This window comes from Cervus canadensis, chromosome 3, assembly GCF_019320065.1.
Source record: "Cervus canadensis isolate Bull #8, Minnesota chromosome 3, ASM1932006v1, whole genome shotgun sequence".
In the NCBI taxonomy this organism is placed as follows: Eukaryota; Metazoa; Chordata; class Mammalia; order Artiodactyla; family Cervidae; genus Cervus; species Cervus canadensis.
Window position 1 is genome coordinate 108235542 of NC_057388.1, and position 22048 is coordinate 108257589.

Here is a 22048-nt window from a genome sequence, read left to right on the forward strand (position 1 = left end):
ATGCACCTGGTCCCCAGAAGCTCCAATGGAGATGTACAACGAGATTAACATTCTCATGCCTGTGAACACAACCATTCTGTAGCTCATGGATCAAAGAGTAATTTTTATTCTTAAGTAATTATTTATTTCTTAAGCCCATTAAGAAATATTTCATTAGACTATAGCTGCCATAGATGGTGATTCCTCTGATGATCTGGGCAGCATCAACTGAAGACCTTCTGGAAAGGATTTACCGTTCTAGATGTTAAGAACATGTGTGATTCATGGGAAGAGGTCAAGGCACCAGTGTTAACAGGAGATTGGGAGAAGTTGAGTCTAACCCTCATGGATAACTCTGAGGGGTTCCAGACTTCAGTGGAGGAAGTAATGGCAGATGTGGAAACAGCAGGAAAACTAGAATTAGAAGTGGAGCCTGAGGATGCGCCTCAATGGCTGCAATCTCATGATAAAATTTGGATGGATGAGGAGTTGCCCTTACGGATGAGCAAAGCAAGTGGTTTCTTAGATGAAGACTACTCCTGTGAAGATGCTGTGAAGATGGTTGACATAACAGCAAAGAATTTAGTGCGTTCCTTCAACTTACTGATAAAGCAGCAGCAGTAGGTTTGAGAGCACTGACTCCAGTTTTGAAAGACGTTCTACTGTGGGAAAAGAGCTTTCAAACAGCGTTGCATGCTACAGAGGAATCGTTCATGAAGGGAGCAGTCAATCAATGTGCAAACTTCATTGTTGTGTTATTTCAAGAAATTGCCACAGTCACCCCACCGGTTCTCTTTCTCCAGTACAAGTGCATTTAAAATGGACTTAATAACATAAATTTCACAGGGGCTGAAATTCTTACAGAAACTCACCGCCATCTCTCCAATTCTCAAACGTAATAGTGCAAAGATTCTCCACAGGATGCAGTGTTAGCCTCTGCTTGAGATTTCGGTATCTAAAGTGGAAATAGTCTTTGCAGATTGTGTCATTCAAACCCTTCCTTTTTTCCATGAGGAAACCAAGATGGTCCACAAACAACTGTGACCTGACCTCCACTTCATGAGCTGTTGATCCAACAGGCTGGTTCAGCACAACCCACCGTGTCACCTGTGGTCTCGTCCTTTTTACGCTCTCTGTACTTATAATACCGTTGGTAAGCAAGGAGTGGTACAATGGATACAGTCATTCATTGTATTGTCTACATTGTTCCAGGTGTTTGGGAAGCAGCTTAGCGATGCATCCAAGGTTAATAAAAATATTTATGTCTTCTGATTCATTCCAGGGAATTTTTCATAAGTAAATTATCTAAAAAGTTTCTTAAAATAGTGAAAAGATGTGACATTGAGAAATGAGATAAGTAAGTAAGTAAAAATAGGCTTCCCTCGTAGCTCAATTGTTAAGTAAGAATAAGTTAAAGGGACTTCTGTGGGTGGTCCAGCAGTTAAGAATTCGCCTTGCAATGCAGGGGAGGTGGGTTCAATCCCTGGCTGGGGAACTAAGATCCCACATACCTCGGAGAATCTAAGCTGGCATGCCACAACTGCCAAACCCACACACCACGACTAGAGTCCTCGTGCCATAGCCAAGACCCAACTGAGACCCAAGGCAGCCTAACTGATTAATTAATTAGACATGATGTTGCCGTTAAAATAATAGTTATGAAGGCTACAGAGTATTAAGTAATGCAAAAATGTTTATGATGTTTTACTAAATAAACACAGAAGAATGCAATATAATGCACTTGAGTTAACACCTGTCAGCATCATCTGTGTACATACACTGAGAAGGCCGGGAAGTCAGCACTGAGTTCTGACAGTAGCTCATCTCATTGGGTGGTGAAATTTTGTACATTATTTTGCAGTGTGGTGATTTCCATAATTGCTGTTTCAATGCCATTTACTTAGTAATTTTAATCAGATTTTAAAAAATTCAACCTCACATTTCAAAGACATTAGATTTTTTCCATTGATGAATATGTAAGAGCTATATAGATGGTTCCTGGAAACACTTGGAAGAGAAAAACAAGCAAATAGAAAAAATATCCTGTTGTTATGCTTACATCAGCTTTTCTCAACTTTTTATGTCTTAACTTGTTTAATTACTGATCTACTTGTTTTAATTACTTATTTAAATTGCTAGATTAGCATTTAAATGAAAAGTCTTTTTGTTTCTCTAATTTATTTCTCTCTTTGATTTTATATAATCATGAGACAGTAGAATTTGAATTTTTATCTCACTCTCTAAAAATGAATGAATTCTAACTCCCCACAGGGAGGGACATAATTACAAGTGTTCTTAAAGCCGTTCCAGATTCCAGGAGAGAAACGGCCAAGGAAATCCAGAAGGTTCTTCCCTGCATTGATGCCACCAGACCCCAAGCGAGGACGCGTCTGTGGTGGGGCCAGCTGTGCCCACACGCATTCCCACCCCGAGGCTGGCTAAACTGGGCAGCAAGTCAGCGCCGTGAAGGAGGGGTAGCCTTGTTTTGTCCATAATTCAGATGGTCAACCCTGCCACTGACAGTGCCCAGTGAAATGTTTTGTTTGGCCCACAGAGTAGTTTTGTGCAAACTCAATGTCCGCATTTCTGGCTTTGCTCTAAAAACTGGAAGATCTGGCAGCAGCAAGACATACTGTTCTCACAGATAACAGATCTGGCTGGTGGGGCCGGGGCAGCTGGCCTGTCCCCAGAGTGGCCACAAGCCCTGGCTTCTGACCAGACTGGCCTGGGGTGTCAAAACTTTTAGTCTACAGACAAAAGGGTGGCCTAGAAAGTCAGCATCTTCCGCAAGAATACTGTAGAAGGCTGTGGCCCCCAACGTCTCTGTGTATTCTGTATTTCTTCCCGTGTCTGCGTGGCTCAGCACATCCTCTCTGTCCTTGTGTGTTTTTCCTTTTTCCTCTGGTCTCTCCGATGATCCCTTCCTCTGTATTCCTGATTGTTTCTTTTACTTTTTCTCCCTCTCTTCCTCCCCTTTCTTTGTCTGCCTGTCATATGACAACACAGAACAGAAAACAAAAGTATTTTTAACTTATTTTAATTCTCATTTTCATTCTGTTTTTAACCTTGTAAACTGTATATAATTGTATATATTTAACTTTATAAACTGTATAATTTAACTTTTTAAACTATTTTGCAATGTCTGTTTTCTTTGTTTCTATCTAAAATTTTTTATTGAAATGTAGTTGATTTACAATGTTGTCAGTTTCTGCTGTACCTCAAAGCAATTCAATTATATATATATATATATATACATGTTTGTGTATGTATGTATATGTGTATATTGTATATGTATATAAAGGTATATATATATATGTATATCTATGTATATACATATACATATATATAGGCTTCCCTGGTGACTCAGATGGTAAAGAATCTGCCTGCAATGCAGGAGACCCAGATTCAATCCCTAGGTCAGGAAGATCCCCTAGACAAAGGAATGGCAACCCCCTCCCTTGCCTGGGAAATCCCATGAACAGAGGAGCCTGGTGGGCTACAGTCCATGGGGGTCACAGAGTCAGACATGACTGAGCAACTAACACTTTCACTTTCATATATATACATACACATGCATCTATCTGTGTGTGTGCTGTCATGTCCAATTCTACGGCCCCATGGACTGTGTGAGTGTGTGTGTATGTATCACAAACTCCCAATCCTTCCCTCTCCTATTTTCATTTTTAACATAGGTGAGTAGAATATGTTATATCAATACTTGTGTTTTTCAAAGACCTGAAAAGACATCCAGTCGCAGCTCCGACTTTCTGCCCCAGACCCGCTCCTCTGTAGGGGAGGCTGGGCTGATGCCGCTCTGCGCTCACACTGCACGGCATCATTTGACCTTAAGGAGGAGTCTTCTCTGAGCGGGACCCTGGGCTGCATGAGGAGGTGGGTGCCGGGATACCAGATTCATAAAACATAGTGTCTACTTCTGGGAAACTTTCAGCCCAGATACAAAAGAAGTCAGCATTTGAATGAAATATATTCCAAGTTGCAGTCCCATGTGGGACGGGAATAGGAAGGAAGGAGGAAAGGGTGTGGGCACTGACAGTAGGTGAGGTCTTGAAGAGGGAGCGTTCCAGCCACCCCTGGTAGGTGACTGTGGTCTGAGACCAGTGGGAAGTGGCATCCTCACGGTGTGAACAGATGGAGTCAGGAGGGGTCTGGGCAGACTGTGTTGAGAAGTTGTAACCTTGTGAGCTTGTCCAGGAGGGGCCTGGGAGGCTGTGGCTTAAACGTCCTGGAAAAGAGCAAGTCACGTGTGTGGTACCTTGTCCTCTTTGCTCTGTTGGAGATTGGAACGGATGGGATTTTCAAGGACAACTGTGTGTTTTAGGAAAGTAAGTCTAGACTCCGGTATGAAAGGGTATGTGGAGAAGAGAAAGATTCTAGGTCAGGAGCCCCCAGGGCCGCTTCTGGTGCAGATGAAGAGAAACGACGTCCTGAATGGAAGGAAAAAAGCAGAGATGGGATGGGTTTACATCGTGTTGTGGAGGGAGAACCGGGAAGACTCGGAGACGCTGTGTGTGCAGGCAGCTGAGGGCCAAAGCAGAGGCCTGGGTCGTCTGGGGGATTTGAGCCTCGTTGGGGGAACAGTGGCCATCTCGGGGACGTTGGACACCTCGGTCAGGAGACGTCAGGCCAGGTGGATGGATGGCCAGGGAAACTTTGAGGAAGAGGATGTGCAAGGTTTACACAGGATAAATCAACTGGTGATTGATGTTTGAGTGCTCACAGTGCGACCAGAAGGATCCTAAACACAGTATATATATTATCTTATTTAACTGAAATCCCTAGGAATCTTGTGAGTGGGAACACTTACTATTTGTAAGAAAGCTGAAGTTTATGAAGGTTAAAATAATTTTTTCTGAGTAACATAGCTGTTAACTGGGGCTCCCGAGAGCTGAACTCAGCTTTGCCTAATTCCAAATAAAGTTATTTTTAAATTGCGTAAGGGATCCAGATGTAGCGTTTGCACCCACAGGGGTCCAGACGGGACTGAGGCCAGCCCCTCGAGACTGAGAAGGGTGCCCGGATTCAGATGCATTTTCGTGCCTGTGGTCCCCCATGGCATGTCACAGGATTGCTCCTGGAGGCCACCTCACGTTGACTAAAAGAAAGATTACAGATGCAAAATAGTGCATCAGCTTAGCATCATGCAGAAATCGATGATGCATCTAAATGCACAGAATGGTCCACTTTCAAGGTTAGCGGGAACTCAGCTGGTGAAACCACCTGGAGACTTTTCTCAGCGGTCGAGCTTTTATCGTCCTTTCAGCCTGTTCTCTAGCAACTACGTTTTCAGGTCTTCTCTGGCTCACAGGCAGTGCTGAGAGTGGCACCCGGGGCTGTCTGATCCCACATAAGATGATTTCTAGGTGAATGAGGAGCCCAGGTACAGGCCAGACTACCTGGTCCGTGAGTCACCCTTCTTCCTCATTGACTAGGGAGGGCGAAAGTACAGCTGTCCGTTTGTTGTTTGGTACGTGCTTCCGTAGAGTCACACAGTATCCTCTTAGAACTCACTTAATCTGGTCACTGTTCGGCTTTTGTTTCATCATTACTAATCTTGTGTATTTTACCTGTGTATTCGTTTTTTCCTTTATGAGGAGGTTGTTTTCACAAAAGAGCCTGTGGATATATTGATGCTTTCTGCTCTCCGTTTCCCTCTATTACTTGGTAATTTGGGGCATCCTCTCATTTTCTTTCTCTCCCGCATGGCCACCTTTCCTTCTCTGCACTCGTAATCACACACATGTGTATCTAGTACAAGAGAACAGGGCACAACCCTTTGGATATGCATCTCACCAGAAACATGCCTATTTACACACACACACATGGATCGTCATCTATGTAGACCAGTATTTTTTTAAAGTTAGAAGAGTGTTATTAAAACATCGTGTCATTGATAACTAAATAGCCCCAAATAATGCAAAGTGTAAACTATACACTGATCTCACTAGTGAGCGTAAATGCAGAAATTATAAGTAAAATATTGGCAAGTAGAATTCAGTCATGTATGAGAGCCATAATGTTCTCTGAACAGTAAGGTGTGATCATGACAACAGTGTTCAGGTGTCAAGAAATCAATCAACAAAATTCACTACAACCGCACAGTAACAGGAAAATACTTATGATTATGTCACAGGATGCTGAAAGGGCATCTGATAAAGTTTATCAACCACTCCTGATAAAAATTCCAGGTAAGATAAGAGTAAAAACTGCTTAAATATGATAAAGACTATTTACCATGAACCAGTGAGCAAAGAAAATCTTTCTAAATGGCAAACAATAAAACCATTTCAATTATAGTCAGGAAGGAATACTCAACATCACCGTTAATATTTAATATGTTCTTGGATGATGGGAAATGCAGTATATAGGCAAACTACATGCTGAGTACAGGAAAATATATCTGTTTTCTGATAATGTAATTCTACTTCAGAAAACCTAAAAGACATTATTTTATTTAAACTACTGTAATTAATAAGAAAATGTATTAATATAGCTTAAATACATAAATAAATCAATACCTTCTCTATTCCTTAACATGAGTATCTAGAAGTAGAAATGGAGAAAATATTCCATTTACAACACAAAAACTGTACAAAGACCTAGGATAAATCTAAGAAAAGCATTAAGAGTTAGAATAAAGCAAATTATAAAATCTTGTTGAAGATTTGAAAAAAATAAAAAGATTCAATGTAATCTTAAAAGTATCAAAAAAGCAGAGACATTACTTTGCTGACAAGCATCTGTAGTCAGAGCTATGGTTTTTCCAGTAATCATGTAGGGATCTGAGAGTTGGACCATAAAGAAGGCTGAGTGCCAAACTATTCATGCTTTTGAACTGTGGTATTGAAGAAGACTCTTGAAAGTCCATTGGACTGCAAGGAGATCAAACCAGTCAGTTCTAAAGGAAATCAACTCTGAATATTCATTAGAAGGACTGAAGCTGAAGCTCCAATACTTTGGCCACCTGATGCGAAGAGCTAAGTCATTGGAAAAGACCCTGATGCTGGGAAAGATTGAAGGCAGGAGGAGACGGGGACAACAGAGGATGAAATGGTTGATCTTGTCTTTCATATGCTTTCCATGGACATGAGTTTGAGCAAGCTCCAGGAGATGGTGAAGGACAGGGAAGCCTGGTGTGCTGCAGTCCGTGGGGTTGCAAAGAGTCGGACACGGCTGAGCGACTGAACAATATCAGCAGCAATGTAATCTTAGGTGAGAATACAGTGTTTAAAATGTTAATTCTCTTAGAGTTGATATAAAACTTTAACATAATCCTCATTAGAACTTTTAAACAATTAGTGCTGAATATTTGATACAATATTTTAGTCAACATACAGAGTACAGTCAAAGTTACAGTTCTTCCAGTAGTCATGTACATATGTGAGAGTTGGACCATAAAGAAAGCTGAGTGCCAAAGAATTGATGCTTCCAAATTGTGGTGTTGGAGAAGACTCTTGAGGGTCCCATGGACAGCAAGAAGACCAAACCAGTCAATCCTAAAGGAAATCAATCCTGAATATTCATTGGAAGGACTGATGCTGAAGCGAGAGCTCCAATACTTTGGCCACCTGATGTGAAGAGCCAACTTATTGGAAAAGACCCTGATGCTGGGAAAGATTGAAGGCAGGAGGAGAAGGGGACGACAGAGGATGAGATGGTTGGAGAGTCTAACACAACTGAGCAACTGAACTGACTAAAATTTTGCATACTATTTTACGGTGTGGATTTATCTTCACTCACTCAGTCCTTATTAAGGGTACTTACAGCAGATTCCTGTTATCCATGGCAGCTATGTTTCAGAAAGTCTCCACAAACACTGTTCCTAGGGGATATACAGGGGTAGGTTCCTGGGAGTCTTGGTCACAGGAAAGATCACTAATTCAGGTGAAATTAATTGCTTTAGAGTCATTTCCTTCCTTTATTGTTGCATGAGAAAACTGACCTGAAAGTTGTGCAGGGTGACTTGATTTTTAGCTGTAGTTAAACATCTAATGTTTGCATGTGGTCATAGGATCATGTGTAGAGTGATGCATGCCAAGCTGACAATATTGGGCTCTTTTACTGGGTGTGAGGGTCTGTACGGCAGTGCGAGTGCTTCAGAGAAGACAGACAAGTTCAAGGGAAACACAGCATTTTTGATTATTTCATTTATGTACAATCACCTGTGTGCTATGAAGGAATTTGAAAGAAAACATGATAATGAGTCCTCTATCCACTGACTTGTGACTCAGCGTCCTTGGAGGTGCAAAGGCAGGTTGCCAAATCAGGTGTGGAACATGATTCTATTTTAGGAACAAATCTGCTGAATATAAGCTTCTAAGTATAACAATGAGCAAAGGAATGCATGCTTAAAGATGTGTGTTAGTTGCTAGGTCATGTCTGACTCTTTTCGACCCCATGGACTGTAGCCCGCCAGGCTTCTCTGTCCATGAGATTCTCCAGGCAAGGATACTGGAATGGGTTGCCATTCCCTTTTCCAGGGGATCTTCCCAACCTGAGTCTCTTGCATTTCAGGCATAAGCGACTGAGCTACTAGGGAAGCCCATGCTTAAAGACACAGAGAGGTTGGGAATCTTGTGGGGAAAGAATTGTTTTTATGTTTATTTATATCAACTTGTTTCAATAGATAACAATATGTTTTGTTGAAATTTGAAAAACAACAAATAAGGTGTAAAAACAACATTATGTAACTGAACATTATTCCACTAGCCAAAAAAAATACATAGCCATGTTTAATAGACTTTAGCAACTTTGCCACAAAGGAACTTTGTTAATAAATTTTGAAAATGGCACCAGCAGGCACAGTCTCACTGCAAGATTTTGAGTTATGTTATATGTAACGTTTTAAAATTCTTTGTTTTTTTTTTCTTTTAGGAATCATTAAGAGCCATCAGATATGAAATATCTCCAGATAGAGAGTACGCTCTTTTTTCATATAACGTGGAACCAGTGAGTACTCTTCTTTCCTATTTATAGAAATGTGTTTCTTTATTCTAATACCATATTGAGTATTTTTCCCTTGAATCTCTATTCTTACTGATCTTTGAATCCTGTGATAGTTAATGGGTTCTGGGATTGTCTCCTTTTATGCCACACTGCCACCTAGGAGAGAGGAAAGGTATGAAAATCTTTTTAGCAGAGAAAAAAAAAATCACTCCTTTAAAGGCCTATTTCATAGGATTTCCTTGGTAACAAAAAGTTGTCTTTTTATTGATTTATTTTACCCTTTTGTAAATTATTTTTCTTGCCATTTTCTCAATCACGCCATACATTTTATCCTAAGAACAAAAAATGACTTCCAGATTCTCCCTAAGTTAAAAGCAAGTGTTAATTATCTCCTGTCATCACAGTATTCTAGAGAAAACTTGAACTGTCACTTTCTTTATATAAACCCTTGTTTTTAGCACTTCCTGTATGAATCTCCCATAAAATTTCACCAGAATTTTTTATGAAATCTCATCCTGGTCTTTGGTAGCACTCTAAAACTGGGTCTCTCTTCTTTTTAATGTGCTAATATATTAGAATTCATTTTGGCTCTTTAAACTGAGCAAGAGGGTGCAATGTATTTCTTAAAGTGAAACAGATGTTCGGCTTCCAAGAGATTAGCAGCTTTAAAAATATGCATCGGTGGAACTTTATTCTCTGGCAAATAAAATGTAGAATTTCACTGCTTTCTAGTTCTTTTGAGACTATTCTAATTAGAGTTTCATGAAGCTTCTGTGAGATGTAATGGTACCTGCATCATCATTCATGTCTGAGTAGCTCCTTGGTGAGTTTCAGAGAATCTTCCCCCAGCACGAGCCAGGCAAGCTTGTTGAGTTACACATCAGCGAGGAAGCTGGGGTTTGCATGGAGAAGCAACTCCGATTCTAAACATTTTAGAATTTCTTTTCAAAGTAACTTGACAGCTGGATTATTATTTCTTGACAACTGGATTTCAGTCTCAATTAAAACTTCAATTGGAGATTTCTTACTCCAAAAGTAGATCTTTGTAAATTCTCCATCTTCAGTTTTCCATTCACTAGTTTTGAAAATGTCCATTATATAAAAGTTTTCATTTTCTCCATCTGAATCCTTTGGAACAATCAGTCATCTTCATCTATGTGATTAGGGAAGTCAGTGAGCTTGATATACTAGCTTTGGGACTCCACGCATCCTACACCCAACCCTACACGCCTCTGAGCGTGATGGTCATGGCTTATAGTATTCCAACCCCTTTCACTGCCCTTGGAAGCTGCCAAAAATGTAACCTCCACCCTTGAATAAGAGAAGAATCCCAGCAGATATTTGAAGGACTTTTGCAGGAATGGGGGAATGAACTCCGAGTTGCTCCGAGGAGACAAAAGCAATGCCTGAGCGAGAAAAGCATCAAAAGACAGATTTCAGATCATCTTACTCGACAGTCTTTTAAAAATAGGAGGATCTCAACAGTAGGATGAGTTGCCGTGTTTGGTAATGAGCGTCCTGCTCCTTGAAACTTCAAAACAAAGTTTGTATTTGTTCTTCAGAATCTTTTAGAGGAGATTCTCCTACCTGCTCACTTGGAGTACCTGGGACCCTGTGGTTCTGTCCATAATGGAGTTCTCCACCATCCTCCTCCTTCCTCTTGGTGCTCCTCGGGGAACAATGCCTGAGGATCATATTGCAGCTGATGCCATTTCGGGAAAGAATATTTTGCTAAAATCGAGTCTTCATCATGTAGAACACAGGCTGTAAATAGACACCTTGAGCTAACGCTTTTCTCCCTTCACAGCATCCGATGGCCTTTGGAGTAGACTTGTGTTCAGTTTGATTTCTCAATTGAGGGAAAATGTGAAATTTTTTTAAAAAAATTGTACTGATTTAGCTACATTTTCAACTGTAGAAATGATCAGAGTATCAAAAATGTGTGCTATATTTTAAAAAATCTACAGAACTGGATATTTTTAACCTGAGTCAAAGAAGTAAGCCTTGACAGTTCCCGAGTGCTGAGTCCTTACTGAGCGTGTGAGTGTCCAAGCAACCTGCCTGGACCGTGTATTTCTTCCCCTCGGCCATTCAGACTAGCTGCAGTGTTGTGTCAGTTCCCAGTTGTTTGACATCAGCTAGTTTCATCTGCCCGTTTTTAATGTCGTCAGCTGTTCACAGAGCAGGAGGTCCTTAACGTCCTGTCCGTCCCCTCGGGATGTGGCCCAGGACCACGTGTGTATTTCTGGTGCTGGACGGATATGTTTGTGGCATTGTATTCACTCTGAACTCCTTAACTCTGGATCAAGATTCAAAGTGACTTTTTTTAAGTCCTTGAAATTCTATCAAATACACCAAAAGGAAAAAAAAAATGTGTGTCATGAAAGAAAGAGACCCCTATTTGTGAAACATTTAAGTAACAAACATTCCATGGTTATTTGGGAAATGGGATCTTGCTAATTAGCATATGTTTTTTTCCTACTAGACTTTTATAATGTTATTAAACTTACAGCTTAACTAACAGCCTTGAACATCCACAAATTAGCTAATTTTTAACTGTGTCAACCATAGGCTTTTAAAATGGTCTCAAAATTACCCTTTTAAAAAAATATAAAAAGTTAGCAATCAGATTTGAGAAAGATAAACCCAAGCACAGTTTTCCAATTTTTCCAGGCCTTAGATGCCTATAGATCCATAAATGTCTCTAGAATTGAAAAGTAATAAACAGTATTATGTTTTTACTTATGTGTACCAGTCCTGCAGTTTGCAAAATATGTTTATATACACCCTCTCACTTCTGCTCAGAAGACCACTCCTGCCCACAAAGAGCCAGTGTTTCTGTTATTTTGCTTGTTTTACTTGTAGAATTTCATAACATTTCTCAATGTATCACTTCTAAAGGGTTCTCTTGAAACTAAGCTAGACATTGGGGGATAGTAATTTTTTTATTTTTAATTTGAAAGCTATTTTAACTATACTAACTAAACTATACTAATAGGAGTAAATTTCCTTTAAGTTATCTAATTAGAACAACCATGTTCCTTCATATCGAAGTATATTTTGCAAATGTGAAGAGTTTCTCAAACTCTTAGGGGAGGAGGGGAAAAATTTAAACCTTGATATCTTAGATCATTTAAAAATATTAATACATTTTGTGACTTTCAAAGAGGAAAGAGAAATTATATCTGGAAAATATTCTTTCCTAGCAATTATTTTCTAGAAGAGCCAGTGAATATTTGTGGACGTTTTGGCTGCAGTGTTTAAAGGAGATGCTATGCTGTGCTTAGTCGCTCAGTTGTGTCTGACTCTTTGTGACCCCGTGGACTGTAGCCCACCAGGCTCCTCTGTCCATGGGATTCTTCAGGCAAGAGTACTGGAGTGGGTTGCCATGCCCTCCTCCAGGGGGTCTTCGCCACCCAGGGACTGAACCCCACTTCTCTTATGCACAGGACACATCTGCTGAGGGAATATAATAAGTTTCTTCATTCCTTATGGGGCTCCCCAATCAGATGGGCCAAGAGGTGTGATGATAGCCTCTATAGAGGGCTGTGTTTGGGGCAGGAAAATGAGTTCTCATTGGTCCTCTGCAAGTGACTTTCTGATGACCTCAGGTGGCCTAGACCTCTGTGATTCTCCTACCGGAGAAGTGGAGATGCTCTCCTGTCCATTACTGACTTAGGGATGTTGTGAAACCAACGTGGAGGATCACTTAGCTGTCTGGGTTACTGTGTAGATTAAATTCATGATATAAGAAGATGCCTAATCCAGATCTCGAACATCATGGGTTCTATCTATGTAACTTCTCGCTATGACTTTTTGTTTTTATTATGATACTTTCAAGATTGGTGGTATAAAGATACTACATAAATCCAGGGAAATACAGTATTGCTACCATTCTCTTAGGCACCCAAGTGAAAGCTTACTCTTTTTTTTTTAGTACTAACTACTTCTGGAATCTCAAATTTAGCAATAAAAGTAGAATACAGAGAGAAATTAGGCCATTAAATGTGGATATATGTCTCTTGCTGTACTGGTATACATCTTAAAGAGCTTTTTAAAGTTTTGTGCTATAAAAGGAGAGTGTACAAAGAACTACTATTATGTTCTTTCTGGCTTCTAAGGATTGTGTGTTAGCAGTTAAAGAGGATACCACTTAGTTGGGGAAGTTAGTCGAATCATTTGTTACTCTAAACACAGATGGTGGTTTGTGGAGGTAGCATGCTTCCATCCAGACCTAGGTGTCATTATTGTCAGGTTTTTAAAAAATGTATTTTATTAAACTAGAGTTGATTTATAATGTTATGTTAATTTCTACTGCACAGCAAAGTGTTTAGGTGAGATATATGTGTGTGTATATATATGTGTGTATGTGTATATGTGTGTGTATGTGTGTATATGTGTGTACATATATGTGTGTGTGTGTATATATGTGTATGTGTGTATATGTGTGTGTATATATATGTGTGTGTGTGTATATGTGTGTGTATATATATGTATGTGTGTGTGTGTATTCTTTTTCCTATTCTTCTCCATTGTGATTTATCGCAGGTTACTGAACCTAGTTCCTGTACAGTAGGGCCTTGTTTATCCATCCTGTCTATCATAGCTTACACCTGCTAATCCCAGACTCCCACCCCTCCCTCCTGCCCCCCCACCCCCTTTGTCAAGGTTTTCGTCCCCCAGCATCCCTGGTCAGCCCTGCCTGTGGTCTGTGGCACAGAGGGTCTAGAAGCCCACATGTGTGTGAATCGGCCTCGGGCACCTTTGCTTCCTACAGAGGCAGAAAGTGGCAGTTTCCTTGCACTTTTTAGGTGTCTAGCACTTAAAGCTTTGAGCCAAATCACAGATCTACTCTCTTTGCTTTTCTGAAAGGCAGACGATGGGAGATGCTGGTGACACAGGATTGTGTGGCCCCTTGGCTTCTGGCATCTTTCCTCCTCAGTGGGGGAGAGAGGTGCTCAGCCCCAGGGTTCTTGATTCCCACCCCCTCTCCCGACAGGCACCCTGCTCAGACCTGAGATAAGGTGGTTTCATGCTGAGCTTCTTGCAGGAATTTGAAGCCGTTTTCAAATTTAATAAATTGCTACCCTTTTTCTGCCCTTGTGGTAAGTTTATACAGCCCATTTTGCCATCTAAGGGAACATGAACTTTATAATTCATATGAAATTTGAAAAACAGCCAAACACACATAGATCTGGTCAAACCTGTCTGGTTTAAGGTGAACCTCAGCAGAATCTCCAATACCTATGTCTATGAGAGTAAATTTTTTAAATTTATTTTTAATTGAAGGACAACTGCTTTACAATATTTCTTTGGCTTCTGCCATATCAAAAAGTCTACAATCAATAAATGCTGGAGAGGGTGTCAAGAAAAGGGAACCTTCTTACACTGTTGGTGGGAATGCAAACTAGTACAGACACTATGGAGAACAGTGTGGAGATTCCCTAAAAACTGGAAATAGAACTGCCATATGGCCCATCAATCCCACTGCTGGTCTACACACCAAGGAAACCAGAATTGAAAGAGACACATGCACCCAATGTTCATCACAGCACTGTTTATAATAGCCAGGACATGGAAGCAACCTAGATGCCCATCATCAGACGAATGGATAAGGAAGCTGTGGTACATATACACCATGGAATATTACTCAGCCATTAAAAAGAATACGTTTGAATCAGTTCTAATGAGGTGGATGAAACTGGAGCCTATTATACAGAGTGAAGTAAGCCAGAAAGAAAAACACCAATATTGTATACTAACACATATATGTGGAATTTGGAAAGATGGTAACAACGATCCTATATGCAAGACAGCAAAAGAGACACAGGTATAAAGAACAGACTTTTGGACTCTGTGGGAGAAGGCGAGGGTGGGATGATTTGAGAGAACAGCATTGAAACATGTGAAATAGATGACCAGTCTAAGTTTGATGCATGAAACAGGGCACTCAAAGCCTGTGCACTGGGACAACCCAGAGGGACGGGATGGGGAGGGAGGTGGGAGGGGGGTTCAGGATGGGGGACACATGTACACCCCTGGCTGATTCATGTCAATGCATGGCAGAAACCACTACAATACTGTAAAGTAATTAGCCTCCAATTAAAATTAATTAAAAACAAATAACTTGAGACGAAACCAAACTTATGGACTGACTTAACAACTCTGCTACAACTCAATTAATATAATTCTGACTGTATAAGTTCCTATTTCAACCACTGTAGTTACTACTGTGTGCTTCTGGTAATTGACCCACCAGCCAGTCCTTCTTCAACAGAAGAACTGATGAAATCTTTGCCCCGTAGTGACTAAGGGAAAGGAATTCGTAACTGTTCAGCTCTTGAACTAGATCTTTCTGCACTGTCCGCAAGCCTTTTCTGGGCCTTCCTCAGGGCACCAGCCCATCCCAGTGGTTCTGGCCAGATGAGTCCCTTACACGTTTCCGCGCGTCAAGGCTCTGCTGGGTCATTGGACACCGTCCCGCGACTTCTGCCCTGCGTGCTGTGACACAGCTCGTGAAGCGCCGCGTGTGGTTGTCCGGGGCCGTGGATGTCCAGCAGCTGCTCAGAGTTCTCAGGAGCCTCTGCTCCAGGCTGAGCCGGCGTCTCGGGTCCGCTCACTGTCTCTGGAGGGAGTAGATCCTTCCCGTGCCAGAAGTTCCGTCTTGGTGGATGAGTTTTGTTTGTTCCTGAAGTGAAAGCTGCTTCACATCTCGGGGGATTGCTGTTGTTGTGTTGTCAACACAAAACTGGTTCGAAATGCACACGCGCAGAATTTCGGGTTTTTTGTTTTGTTATTTTTGTTTGTCTTTCTATTCTGGTTTCAGAGCTAGATTTGAAAGCACAGAATTGGACATGGGAAAAAATGTGGATCTAACAATGGTTCTTTTCCCCGCAAAGTGCAAACATTGTTGAGGTGATTGTCTGTGTGTGTGAGAGAGAGAAATGATGCTCCAGACAGAGGGAGAAAGAGGGTTGAACTGACCTGCAGCACTCTATGGGGCCAAAAGTACTGATTAATATTTTGGAGAACGGTTTCTGTAGGTGCTTGAAATATTTATTTGCATCATGGAGTGTTACAAAAAGAGGCTTTCTGGGCATATCTGCAGGCAGCAAAAAGCCCTAATGAGGCCATGCATGCAGCTCTGGGCGTGCAGCTTGAGTGACTTTAACAAGAGATAGCCTGTGTGCGGTGACCCGGAGCATGTCCCCTGGCGTGCCCTCTAACCCCTGGCATGCCCTCTGACCCATGGCTTGCCCTCTGACCCGTGACACGCCCTCTGACAGGTGGCGCGCCCTCTGACCCGTGGAGTCCCCTCTGACCTGTGGCGTGCCCTCTCACCCGTGGCGTGCCCTCTGACCTGTGGCATGCCCTCTGACCCGTGGTGTCCTGGACCAACCCTTTGACCTGGCATGCCTACGATTAGGAACAGGCATTAATTGGTCTCTGTGCTTCTTCTCTGGCCCTTCTCCAGCCAGATAACCTTCAGACGTGTACGCAAGATCACGTAGGTCTCTCCCTGGCTTTCGCCTTAGACTGATGGCCAGCTCCTCTGCAGGGAGGCCCCAGACGCCTCCGCTTGCTCTTTGCAGCCCTGTCTCTGTCCGCCACCCCCTCTGACCTCTGGGGCTTTGAACCCATTCCTCCCTCTCCCACCGTCTCTGGGACTTTCTGCCCACGGGGAAGGGACACCTCCTCCAGGTGAAGGAAGAAGCTTGTCTATAGGTGAAGAGGCAGCGGGACCGTTGAGTGTCTCATGATGCATCCTTTTATTTTCCCCAGTAATGCATGAGAGTCATGGCAGAGGAGCGGGCGTCTGAAGGGAGCAGAAGGACCCGCTGGCCTCTTCCCCTCGAGGGGCTGGGGTGGGCAGGCTGCAGGGCTGGTGCGGATGAGGGTGCGGGGAAGGCAGGCCGCCAGGTGGCGCCTCTCCTGGAGCACTCATCGGTCCAGGGCCCCCTCCGCTGTTTGGTGTCCTCTGGGGCTGGAATTAAGCAGGTGGGTGAAATGGGGAGTTGAGGCTCTTTTCAAAGGAGTGATTATCGTGAGGGACCGTGGACGCTCATCTGTTCACGGCGGGAGGTGAAGCCCAGAGGGGCCACAGGTAGAAAGTGGAGGAGTGATCAGAAATCTGGAGGGGAGGAAGCGTGGGCAAAGGCAGCGGATGGATGCAGTGTGGACATCAGAAAGCGCATGTGAGATGCTGCAGGTGGTGTCTCGGGATGGCTAAGCCAGTGGGAGAAAGAGAAGACAGGTGCGGGGTTCAGGGAACTACCAGTGTGGGGAAGATGTGCTGGAGGGTGGGGGTGTGACCTGGAACCGGAGGGCGGATTTACTGGTCGGGGCGAAGAACTTTTCTCCTGCATCTTCCAGCCCTCGGTAACCGGGAAGGTTATGGTGAAATGAAGAGATGAAGAGACCCTCCATGGAAGAGAGGGTGTTGTGATCTGTCTGTAGCCTGGCATCAGTGAGGGCAAGAGTGGGGAGGGACAGCTTCAGGAAGAGCCTGCCAGTCAAAGGACCAGCGTCTCGGAGGACCCGGGGAGGGTCTGAGAAGCAGGCCACAGGCCAGGGTTCGGTGGTGCCACAGATGCTCAGCATCTGCAGGAGAGGGCGTTGGGGAGGGGGCCGCCACACTTCCGGATGGCGGTGGCCTCATCCAGGCTGTTTCAAAGAAAAAAAGAAGAAAAAAGGCTGGAGGAGGGTCTCTGAGTCATCTCAATTAACTAGCGAAGCTGTGTCATTAGTAATGAAAGAAATGAAGAGATGTAAATGAGAAGAGTGGGTTTGTGGAGTGACATAGGGCAGCGTGAAACAGAGAACACTTAATTGTTCTTATTGTGAATGGCCGTCATTGTACAGAGGGGGAAAAGGCCTCAAATTCTTGGTAAAGATCTGTTTTTCAGTTCCAGTTTAATAGCCCATCACTGTGGGTGAGCTGTGTAACAGCAACTGTATGCAGAGACTCGGAGCTGATTAATATGGACAGCAACTGTATGCAGAGATTACTGTGGACCCAGCCACTGGGCCTTCCCAGCGACAGCTAGGGCTCAGAGACTCATTATCTCTCCTTGGTGGTTAGAGTGTTTTTATGTTTCTAAAAACTGAAGGAATTCATCCTTGTTATAAGTTAGGACCAGTTCCATTTGTGGTTTTCAGCTCCAACTGCCATCAGAGAAAATGATTTAACAGAATGGTACGAAGGTGCTGTTCGTAGTGTTTCCAATAGCACATGCTATTGGAAATTTTAGCTCAGCGGTAGAATCAGACAGCCCATTTCCAGAAGCAGGTTAGGACATGCTCTTGCTTTCCTTCTGGGCAACTAGACATTATTTTTATAATAATGGACAGACTTTCTTGAATGTCATTTTCAAGAGTTTATTGGGTTCCACTTCTTCCTTCGTGTTTTCTGCAACGAGTAGGCTGTTTTAACTGGAAACACTCAGTGATGGGCTCTCTGGAAGATACAGCAAGTACCCTGGGAATTTGGAGTTTTATTAAACAGTAGGTTTTAATTTTCTATCGTCTTTTTCCATTTTAGTGGATCCCTTACTCCTGAGTGGTATTGTCACAAAAATCCCAAAAGCAAGAGAGGGAGTCTTCAGGCTCACTCTTTGATGTGGTAGTGAGTGAACACCAACGTCTGGATTTGGCGGGGTTTACTGATACACCTACCGTGATGGGGCTTCCAGCCAAGTCAGTAACCGTGGGTTTTGAATCTGTAGAAATTAACGAGCAGAAACAGTGTGTTGCTTTTGTGTTATTGTTGTTGTTTAGTCACTAAGTCATGCCCGATTCTTTGCGACCCATGAACTGCAGCACGCCAGGCTTCCCTGTCCTCTACTATCTCCCCGGGTTTGCTCAGACTCATGTCCCTTGAGTTGGTGATGCCACTCAACCCTCTTATCCTCTGTCGCCCCCTTCTCCTCCTGCCCTCAATCTTTCCCAGCATCAGGGTCTTTTCCAGTGACAGAATGTGGTGCACTAGAGGAGGGAATGGCAAACCACACCAGTGTTCTTGCCTCGAGAAACCGTGAACAGTGTGAAAAGGTGTTGCCTGAATGATCCTAAATTGGGAGCTGCCATGGGCATTTTCAGTGACTTTCCTCCACTGTGTGATGCTGACAACTTAACAGGCAAAAGGTGTTGATGTTTGCAGGATTCCCCGTGTGTGTATAGTGTGCGCTTGTGTGTACACGCGTGTGAAGGGGTGAGTAATTTTCACTAAAGGTGAGAAGAGACGGGGAGTATGCAGTGTTATTCTTGCACCAGAACTGCAATCTGCTGTATAAATAAGCAGTTACACCCTGGAGAGAGTCGTCCTCTTAGGCAGAAGGAACACGAGCTAGCCAGCATCGCCTAGCTCTCCACCTGACCTATGCATCAAGAGCTTTGAAAGCTTCTCATTTTTTTTTTCTGCTTCCAAAAGCTTCCAAAGATAATTAATCATCCAAAGAAGGAAAACCTCTGCTTCACATGGGAATGAGAAGATATAACAAGACTGAAACCCATGAGTAGATTTGGTAGATGCTTAGCTCTGATCACATAAGTCCTTGGATGAGGCAATGAGAAAGGATTAGTGAAAGCACCCAGCAGTCTGATCTGCATCATGCCACCACTGTCATTCTTACTGGATTGCTCCTGGCCTGAATTAACCAACAGCTTTGCCAGCCTCGAGACTGACTGCCCCCAGGGAGCCCCAGGGAATGAGGAGTGTGGGTCGAGCCTCACAGGAGGACCCGACAGGCGGGGAGGAGACAGGTGCCGGGGCCAGTCCATCCACACGTATTTAAATGCACGTCCCCTCGGAACCCCTGAGGGAAAGAGGATCGTGAGTGATCACCCAGGAAGGGTTAGGAGCGCTACAGCCTGGGAGACGCTCTGGATCACAGTGTCCCTGTGTGCACAGCGGCAGGAGCAGACAGAGGCAGACACGGGCAGCGAGAGTGACTCAGCAGCATGACCCAGATGCTTGCCTGTGTGCGTCCTAAGTCACTTCAATTATGTCCGACTCTTTGTGACCCCATGGACTGTAGTCTGCCGGGCTCCTCTGTCCCTGGGATTCTCCAGGCAACATACTGGAGTGGGTTGCCATTCCCTCCTCCAGGGGATCTTCCCGACCCAGGGATTGAACCTGAACCCGTGATTCTTACGTCTCCTGCATTGGCAAGCGGGTTCTTTACCACTAAGGCCAAGTGGGACACCCAGGGTAAAGTGGATAAACTCCCTCTGTGTCCTGGAACAAGACCCTTAGGCAAGAGAAAATTTCCCAGGGATGAGCCCCATTATCAGATGCTAAGTTTCTCAAATTAGAAGTATCGGTACTGCCTTAGTGAAGAGTCACATTGGATTAGGGCTTCAACCTATGGATCTTGAGGGGTCACAGCTTATTCTGTAGCATTGAACCCCTGTTTTCCCCAAATTCATATTCTTCTCACGTTCAAAATACATTCTTCTGGTCCACAGAGCCCCCAGGGTCTTATCTCAACATCAGCTGTAAGTCTCGGTCCAGAGGCGCTTGTCAGCATCATCTCCATCAGATGTGGTGAGACTCCAAGCATGATTCACCCCGAGGCTGAATTCCTCCCCAGCTGTGAACTTGTGAAAGCAGACAGGCTGTGTGTTTCCAAAATACAGCAGTAGGACTAGGACAGACGTGGGATGGACACTCCTATTCCGAGTGAGAGAGGGCAGAGAGAAGAAAGGGGTCATGGGCTCCAGGGATGCCCAGAACCTAGCAAAGCGAGTTTCTTTGTGTCTTAGGGTTTGAGGATCATCTTCTTTGGGTCCATATACTGCCTCCTGGGCCGGGTGGGGCATGAGTGTCACCCTCAAGGCTCTCAGAAAGGGAGGGTCCTGCCCCCGAAACTCCAGGTGGGGCATTCTGGCCATGCACACTGGAGAGGTGGCCCCAGCCCTGAGTTTTTGCCAACAAGTGGCTGATTACACTCGTGGTTCCCACCCACACCAACCCCCTTATCAGTGGGTCTTCAGAAACCCGGAGGGCGAAAACAAACCTTCTCACTTTTCGTGGTGGGGACAGGCTGAGAATTTTCCAAGCCTTTCGGTTCTGCTTCCTTTTTTCTCGACCTTTCCTTCCTCGGTTCATCTCGTGCCTTTCACATTTCACTAGGAGCACCAGGAGGACCCAGGCTGCCATGTCAACATTCAGCCTCGTCAGCTGAGTTTCCAATTTCATGGCTCACAAGCTCCATCTTCCACCAAAGACTGGAACACAATGCAGTCAAAATTAGTTGTCGCTTTATAACAAGAGTTGTTTTTCTTCTTGTTTCCAATAGCATCTGAGACCTCGTCAGAATGGCCTTCCCATCCACATTTCTACCACCGGTCTCCTCCCTGCAATGCAGGCTTTTCCTGGCAGGCACTTAGAACTCTCCAGTCTCAGTCCATCACCAAGTTCCACCTTTTTAGCGATTGGTCACGGCAGCACCCACTTCATGGGGCCCACATCTGTGCTAATCAGCTCGGGCTGCTAGGACCAAAAACTGCAGACTGGGTGGCTCAAACAACAAAGGTTAATCTTCTCAGTTTTAGAGGGTGGAAGGTCGAGGTCCTGGCAGGTGTGATTTCTGATGCGGGCTCTCTTTCTGGTTTGTAAGCTGCCACCATCTTGCTGCAGACCTTTCTTGGGTGTGTGTGTGTGCAAACTCGCTGGTGCTTTTTCTCATGAGCACACCAGTCTCATCAAACCAGGGGCCTCCCCTGTGGCCCCATTTAACCTTAAGTGCATCCTAAAAGGCCCATCTGTAAATGCAGTCACATTGGGCATTGGGGTTCTGGTGTAGGAGCTTGTTGGGGACCCAGACGTTCAGCCCCAAAGGTCACCCTCCTCTAGCCTCCCTGACTGGTCCTCTTGGCTGACCCAGAGGTTACTCATGGCTCTCCCCTTCCGTGGACTCTCCCGGTCCTGAATTCCCAAGGCTTCTGTGCGTGCTTCTCCAAGCCTGCGCAGTTAGAGCACGTCCAGTGCACAGATGTAGCTGTTCTCCTCTGGATCCTGGCCTGGGTTGTCTTCCTCCTCAGGCAGCGTCCTCACCCTGGGCAGCTTTGTCTGAAACCGCAATTGCTCTGCAGGCTGTCGGCA

At 44.0% G+C, this 22048-nt stretch overlaps 1 protein-coding gene across 7 annotated transcripts in view; it reads left to right on the plus strand.

Moving 5' to 3' along the window:
- Window positions 1–22048, plus strand: part of DPP6 (dipeptidyl peptidase like 6) — a 1059086-nt gene that overhangs the window by 767187 nt on the left and 269851 nt on the right. For all 7 annotated transcript variants that reach the window (XR_006268646.1, XM_043463957.1, XM_043463959.1 and 4 more), the window contains exon 5: window positions 8872–8946. Coding sequence is in view for 6 of the 7 variants with exons in the window: in XM_043463957.1 (XP_043319892.1) it covers window positions 8872–8946 (75 nt within the window). In the remaining variant the exon portion in view is untranslated. The remainder of the gene's footprint in view (window positions 1–8871; window positions 8947–22048) is intronic.